This window comes from Cucurbita pepo, chromosome 16 (assembly GCF_057944985.1).
Source record: "Cucurbita pepo subsp. pepo isolate OVF chromosome 16, ASM5794498v1, whole genome shotgun sequence".
In the NCBI taxonomy this organism is placed as follows: Eukaryota; Viridiplantae; Streptophyta; class Magnoliopsida; order Cucurbitales; family Cucurbitaceae; genus Cucurbita; species Cucurbita pepo.
The window spans coordinates 9790886-9798446 of NC_141813.1; the positions used below are offsets into that span (position 1 = coordinate 9790886).

General features: G+C 36.0%; 1 protein-coding gene across 1 annotated transcript; it reads left to right on the top strand.

Moving 5' to 3' along the window:
* The first annotated feature begins 285 nt into the window (after positions 1 to 285).
* On the top strand, positions 286 to 1689 carry LOC111777666 (transcription factor MYB53). Its single transcript, XM_023657367.2, has 3 exons — positions 286 to 752; positions 827 to 1453; positions 1542 to 1689. Exons 1-3 carry the CDS (start codon positions 373 to 375, stop codon positions 1573 to 1575), a joined length of 1041 nt encoding a protein of 346 aa, XP_023513135.2. The 5' UTR covers positions 286 to 372; the 3' UTR covers positions 1576 to 1689.
* Positions 1690 to 7561: the final 5872 nt, after the last annotated feature.

The following is a 7561-nucleotide window of genomic DNA, read 5'->3' on the forward strand; positions in this document are numbered from 1 at the left end:
AAGAATATTTCTACTGATCGAGGAAAGATTAATTGATTCGGATTGTTGTCTATCTCTGAAACGTTCATACTAAATTATATATTTTGACTAGCTATATCGAACCTTAAATGCGACCAAACTTGTTTGGTTTTACCACTTAGATTAGTTGATTACACCTAGATAATAATAAATGGACTAAAATGTCAAAAGTTATTATTATTATTTATTTATTTATTTTGAAAAAAAAAAAAACATTATCGAAGAAAGTTAATGTAAAAAGAGACATAATTTCACATTCAACCCCTTTTGTACAAGTCATACATAATGACATGTTTGGAAGTTATCCCAAATGATAAACAAATCCCATCATCAAATTAATCAAAAAGCTTCTAAATGTCAAAGCTACCTTTTTCTTCACCCTATAAAAACACCCACTTTCTTGCCATTTTTGACATTCCCAACTTTAGCTTCTTCGTCGTCTTCTCTTCCATCTCGTTAACTCATCTCGTGATGTCGAGAGCGTCGATGCTCGACAAGAACGGCTTAAAGAAGGGACCTTGGACGCCTGAGGAAGATCGAATATTAGTGGATTATATTGAAAAACACGGCCATGGGAGCTGGAGAGCTCTTCCAAATCGTGCTGGTTTGAATAGGTGTGGTAAGAGCTGCAGATTAAGATGGACGAACTATCTTAGACCTGATATCAAAAGAGGAAACTTTTCTGATCAAGAAGAGCAAATTATCATCAGTCTTCATGCATCTCTGGGAAACAAGTAAGTTTTTGGTTTGTGATTATAGAAAATTATTGACAATAACACTAAAAAAGAGTGTAAATTCTTGCAATCAGATGGTCGATAATAGCTAGTCATCTTCCGGGACGAACGGATAACGAAATTAAGAATTTTTGGAACACTCACTTGAAGAAGAAGCTTCTCCAAATGGGTATCGATCCCGTCACCCACATGCCAACGCCGTTCGATCATCATACGAACACTTTCTCAAATCTTCATCACTTGCTTTCTCTTTCCACAGCTCCATGGGACAGTTCGTCAAGGCTACACACACAAGCCACTCAACTAGCAAAAGCTCACCTCCTCCAAAATGTTCTACAAATTCTAAGCTCTCCTTCTTCTCTAGCCATTTCAAATAACCTCTTCAACACACAACAAATCACAGACCTCCTAACTTATAATCACCCCATTGGATCTTCTTTTCAAACCTTCCCAAGTAACATACAACCCCTACAAGAACCACTATCATGTGACGACTACGCGACAACCGCACCTACGTTAGCGTTGGAAAACGATTGCAATCGAGCGGAGTCTTTTTACGACATGAGTCAATGCCCAAACTCACTTCCCGACTTGATTCCAGCTTCTCCCGAATGCTCGAAAATACCAACCGCCATAGAAAATAACTGGGCAGATATCATGGATGACGAAACTTCCAATTGTTACTGGAAACATGCGATAAAGTAAGTGAATATGAATAAAAATCACTCGTTTTATAAGTACTTTAAATTATATCAAAATTACACGATTTTTTTTTTTTTCTTTGAACAGCCAAACTCCTCCTCCGCCATGGTCGGTCTCGTAGAGGTTCAGTAGAGGATGTCATTTCTTAACAACTCGTGGTGATATGTGAAGGGTTTTACATTTTCTTTATACATAAATCGATGTATGATTCTTATATAAATAAGACAGGATCGAGACGGATTTGATGTAATTTATTCAGCAACTTCACCTCCTTTACTACTAGATTTTCTAATTAATTAAGCTACTATTGGACAATTAAAATCATAATCAAAGTTTAAAATTATGAAAAATGAGTTAAAGTCTTAATGTTTTCTAGAAGGAGAAAGAAAATAAATATATTAAACAAATTCTTTACTTTATTTTAAGATATAATTGATTCATTTGACTTATGTGTGTGGATATTAATAGATTTTGTGTTCAAACTAGCAAAATTTCAAAGGAAAAAACTTTTAATTATATCATTTAAAACCCTAAAATAATAATAATAATTGTATCATAACCCGAAAGTTTCTTAAATTATTCAATTTAAACTCTCGTGATTCAGTTGGGTTGAGTTATCGTATAGTTCTTTTCTAAAATTATTTAAAAGATTCTACTTATCCACCGTGCATGTTACATTAATAATTAAAATTTCATAAAATTTAAATATCAAACATTTACAAGTCACAATATATCATTAACATCGATTACAAATGTTAAATATTATAAAAAAAAAAAAAAAAAAAAAAGAATTAACGGTAGAATAAGATTGGATTGGATTGTAACCCTATTTTTGGGCTGATCGTATTAATCGAGTTGACTCGAAAAAAATGTCAATTCTAATTGTTTTGTTCTAGGGTGGTTCGTCCTATTCAGATATTCACGACCAAGAAACACTGGATTCTCTTTCGAGTAGGCCTTGAAAGGAGAAGGAAGGCTGGAATGCCAACAGGCGTTTATTATTGAATTCACCCGATTCGATAGTATCCCATTTTTGGAACGTCCAGTGCGACGTTCCAAAGTCACTGAATGGGTAAGTCGTCAATCCCTAAAACGGACAACTCACAAATGGAACCAAATTTTTTATCTTTAAAAAAAAAAATTAACTCAACTCAATATTTACTACTTTTATGATTTAAGTCGGGTAGTCTCGAACGCTGGTAAATAATTGTATTAAATTGAAAGAGAAAGTGTGCCAAATGGGTATTAAAAAAATTGTATATGACATTAGTTATTGTTATCAAAGCTTCACTTTCGGCTTCCATTATTTTAATAAGAACAAAATGGCTATCCAATTGAAGTGTAATAACATAACTTAATTTGACCCATTTAATCAAATGGTATTTTATAATAATGTCGTAGACATATTTGGAATTAAAAGTCCTACTTTACTTACTACAAAACCATATCTAGTTCATTAGTTGTTGCGACTTAGAAAAAAAAGACCCGGTGACTCGGCTTCTAGAAGAAGACCATCTAACGTGTTGGACTTTCGAGTAGGTGCAAACCCGTGTCAAATTTCCCTACCGTACCTCCTAAATTGAAAAAAAATTACGACGCGATGATAAGATGAAAGTTGCTCCGTACTACTTTAATTCATTGTCAACTCTATATCGGTTATAGCTATATGTGTCTACGTGAAATGAGTAAATAGACCTATTAAAAAGAGCGTTTTAGGGTTTCGTGTTCTAATGGTCTGTTTCTTTCTGTGTAGGATTTGTTTGTTTTGAGGACTTCCGAAATAAAGTAATTGTCGATGTATAATGGCGTTTGATTAAGAATAATAATGATGTAATTTCATTTGACAAAAAAGTCAAGAGTCGTTGTTAACTATTAGGTAAGACTATTTGCGTCCTTTGATTAATATTATTGTTGATTCAACCAACAGCAAATTTGTCTATTAAGGTAAGTGGGATCTTTTTAGGTAAATTCTTTGCTTCTCGGTCTCTAGAACATCGAAAGGGAATCCTTTGTACGGAAGTTTCTTTTCAAATCTAAATGTATATCGATTATTTTGTAGGCTACGAGAATGATCTAATTATATATCTTCGAGCTTAAAGTCATTCTTCTTTAATCCAAACTCACTGTTAGTAGATATTGTCTTTTTTGGGTTTCTCGGGTTTCCCTTTTGGGCTTCCTCTCAAGGTTTTTAAAACGTGTCTGATAGGGAGCGGTTTTCACGCCCTTATCAAGAATGTTTTGTTTCCCTCTCCAACTGATGTGGGATCTCACAGTTCACCCTTCTTTGGGGCTCAGCATCCTCGTTGGCACTCATTCCTCTCTTCAATCGATATGAGATCTCACAATCTATCCCCCTTTGGAGCCCAGCATCCTCGCTGACAAACCGCCCGGAGTCAACCCCCTTCGAGGCTCAACATCCTCGTTGGCACACCATTCGATGTCTAGCTCTAATACCATTTGTAAAAACCCAAACCCACCACTAACCGATATTGTCCTCTTTGGGCTTTCCCTTTCACGCTTTCCGCTTTCCTCAGTGTTTTTAAAATGCGTCTATTAGAGAGAGGTTTCCATACCTAATGTTTTGTTCTCTCTCCACCCGATGTGAAATCTCACAATTCCTTTAATACTCCGTTTATTTAATGAGGAAAGAAAACAAGTTACTCATTTTATTCTGAAGTAACGTAAGATGCTCAGACATCCTAAGATGTCTTCATAGGTCTTAAAGATTTTCAGTTTGAAGACATGTTTTTTTTTAATGTTTTGGCTTTCCCTTTTCTTCAAAGGTACAAGTTTTAACGTAACTTAATATTCTCGGTTATCCTTACAAATTTTCCTTTAAAATAACCATAGTTATCTAAACATATTACACATCTATACTTTCGAGCATTCACGGTTTGGTCTAATATCATTAACTATTTTTGTATTCGCTCTCACGAGCCAATAGATTCCACGAAACCACCCTAAAGAATAAAGACTCTCCTAGTCTATCAGTTTTCGTTTCAATCGAAACCACATAGACCACGTTATGCTAAAACTCAGACACGTTTTACCCAACATCGAAAGATTTCATCACATGACTAAGCTAAAAAGACTCATTTTTTCTTATTCATACATATATTACCAAGTTTGGAGAACATCTTAAGGAACAAGCTCGTAGACATTATTGGTATGGTATTTTTCTATTTGGACATAATTTTAAAGAGTTGATGATTCCATGTTTGAATGATGTGATATATTGATTGATTGGCAAGCATATTAAGCTTGTTTAACAAAAGGAGTTCATGAATTAATGAGTAGGTATCTTGTTGACCTTTAAATATAACTAACCCACCTACTTTGCCATCTTGTTTTGGTTGTAATGTATGATGTTGGTATCAATGTAAGCCATTTTTGTTTTATATTGACGATGTCGATTCTTCGTGTTTAATTTATATAAGGACTACGTGTCCAACGTTTGCTACTTAAGAAAGACGTAACATAGTACTTTTTGTTTTCGTTTGTAGTTGCATCTGTACTATTTCGATTGGAAGTGTGACCAAATTGGTAGGAAAGAACAATATTACCATCGTAGTGAAGTTTTTCGTTTTGAGTAAAATGGCAGTTTATGCTCGAAATGAACAATATCAGATCATAAAAATTATGAAAAAGAAAGATTATAATCATTTCTGAAACCTAGCAAAATCAATAAAATTCTCGTTGATATAGTTAGGAGGAGCTTTTGTATCACTTATCACTTGATCGTTCGTTTAGCTCGAAAGAGGGCTGTGTCTCCTCCCTATCACATTATTATTTCATCGTTCGTCTGGTTCATATGGGATACACCTCTTCCCTTTAACATTGTCCCTTCATTGTTTTGTTCGTACGCAATTAATCTCTTTCATTTAATATTGTCAATTCATCGTTTGGTTCATATCGAATATGTCTCTTCCTTTTAACATTGACAGCATTGTGAGACACGTCTCTTTCCTTTAACATTGTCACTTCATCGTTTGGTTCATATGAGACATGTTTCTTATTGTTGGCATCGTCACTTCATCGTTTGGTTCATATGGGACACGTCTCTCTTCTTTAACATTGTTACTTTATCGTTCGGCTCATATGAATGGTTCCGACACGGCAAAAGTCAACCTTAAACATGTTTTTTTTTTCTTTTTTACTGCAATGTTCACCCTTCCAGAATTCATCCAAACTCACCGATAGACTTCCCTCCAACATAAAAAGAAAGAACAGCATCAGTTTCTAACACCAATCAGAATCAAATGTTCACTACAACTTTCAAGAATCAATGGATATTGTAAGCATTAAAGTCAGCTTCCCTAGATTTGGACTAGAAGTAATCAATGAAATAATAAAGATCATAGAACTCTAAGTTAAGCAGAGATTTCAAGTAAGTTTCCACAACCAAACAATTATGCAGTCATTTCTGGGAATTTAATGTTCTTTGTACGTATGAATAAGGTAAAGGGAATTTGTCAAACTTACATTGAGCGGTATCTGATCTCATTGCTACCTCGTTCTCTCCTTGCTGATCTGCCATGAGGATTGGAAACCATGCAACTATGCTTTATTTAGCTATCTTTTCTTGTAAATGATTTCTTTCTGCTAGAATGGGAAGATGATGATGGGTACTAATCTGCATGTTTCTTGTATATTTACTTGAACAATGTATAAATATGAAGTAATGAAGATACTACAACTGTGTGCTTGATCATTTCATTAATGGAAGACAAGAAATAAACAAAACTGAGGGCAAAATCTAGACAGTACATAATGAATCGCGCAAACAGCAAGATGAATCAGTTATTTCTCTTATTTGATTTAGATGCACTCCAAGAGAGAGATTTCCGGTGTCCACATCGGTTGGAGAGGAGAAAGAATTGTTCTTTATAAAGGTGTTGAAACCTCACCTTAGCAGACGCGTTTTAAAAACCTTTGAGAGGAAGCTTGAAAGGGAAAGCCTAAAGGAGACGATATCTACTACCAACGGGCGATATGCCAGCGAGGAGGCTGAGTCCTGAAGGGGGATGGACACAAAGCGGTGTGCCAACAAGGACGTTGGACCCCGAAGGAGATTGGATTGTGAGATCCAACATCGGTTGGGGAGGAGAACGAATCATTCTTTATAAGGGTGTGGAAACCTCTCCCTACGAGGCGTTTTAAAAACCTTGAGGAAAAACCCGAAAGGAAAAGCTCAAAGAAGACAATATCTGCTAGTGGTGGGCTTGGGCGATTACAAATGGTATCAGAGCCAGACATCAGGCGATGTATCAGCGAGGAGGCTGAACCCCGAAAGGGGTAGACACAAGACAGTGTGCCAGCAAGAACGCTGGGCCCCGAAGGGGGTGGATTGGGGAGTCCAACATCGATTGGAGAAGGGAACGAGTGCCAGCGAGGACACTGGGCCCCGAAGGGGTGTGGATTGTGAGAACCCACAACAAATGGGGAGGAGAACGAATCATTCTTTATAAGGGTATGGAAACCTCTCCCTAGCATACGCATTAAAAACCTTGAAGGAAAACCCGTAAGAAAAAGCTCAAAGCGAACAATATCTGCTAGCACCCACTTGGATTTAATAGTATGGTCTGAAAGAGAAACTCCCGGATCAAGGGTATGTTCTCGGGTGGCCTAAAAAGCTTTGTTCTCTCAATATCATCATCGTTCGGGATCAAGATACAAGTGCTTTTTGAAGTTAAGGTGCTTTGTGGGAAGTATATGTAAAACTTCTAAAGCAAGAAAAGATCGGAACAAAACCAAGAAAAAAAACAAGTTCCTATAATGGTACAGCCACAGCTTACAGTTACATGATTCACAAGAACAATTCAGAGCTAACACATTAATGAAGTATATCTATTATGAGCAAAAATCCCTTTCAGAACTTTAAATGGAAGTTGCAGTTCAAGTCACAGTTCCTAATTTACACAATAAAACTTACTCAAAAGGGAACAGAGGAATTACTTCACCACACAAATGCAAAACAAGTTCATATTCATTCGAGTAAAAACCAACAAGTCGAGTCGAAAACCACGAAAAACAGCTTCCACCACATTACGATACGAACAACGAATCATCACAGCAAAATTCAAACAATGAACACGAACATGAAAAGA

What these genes read in the sequence shown, in the direction of transcription:
- LOC111777666 (XM_023657367.2), top strand. Translation starts at nt 373, where the DNA reads ATGTCAAAGCTACCTTTTTCTTCACCCTATAAAAACACCCACTTTCTT. An exon ending in CATGCATCTCTGGGAAACAA is followed by an intron (nt 753 to 826) that starts GTAAGTTTTTGG and finishes TCTTGCAATCAG; the next exon opens with ATGGTCGATAATAGCTAGTC. An exon ending in TACTGGAAACATGCGATAAA is followed by an intron (nt 1,454 to 1,541) that starts GTAAGTGAATAT and finishes TTCTTTGAACAG; the next exon opens with CCAAACTCCTCCTCCGCCAT.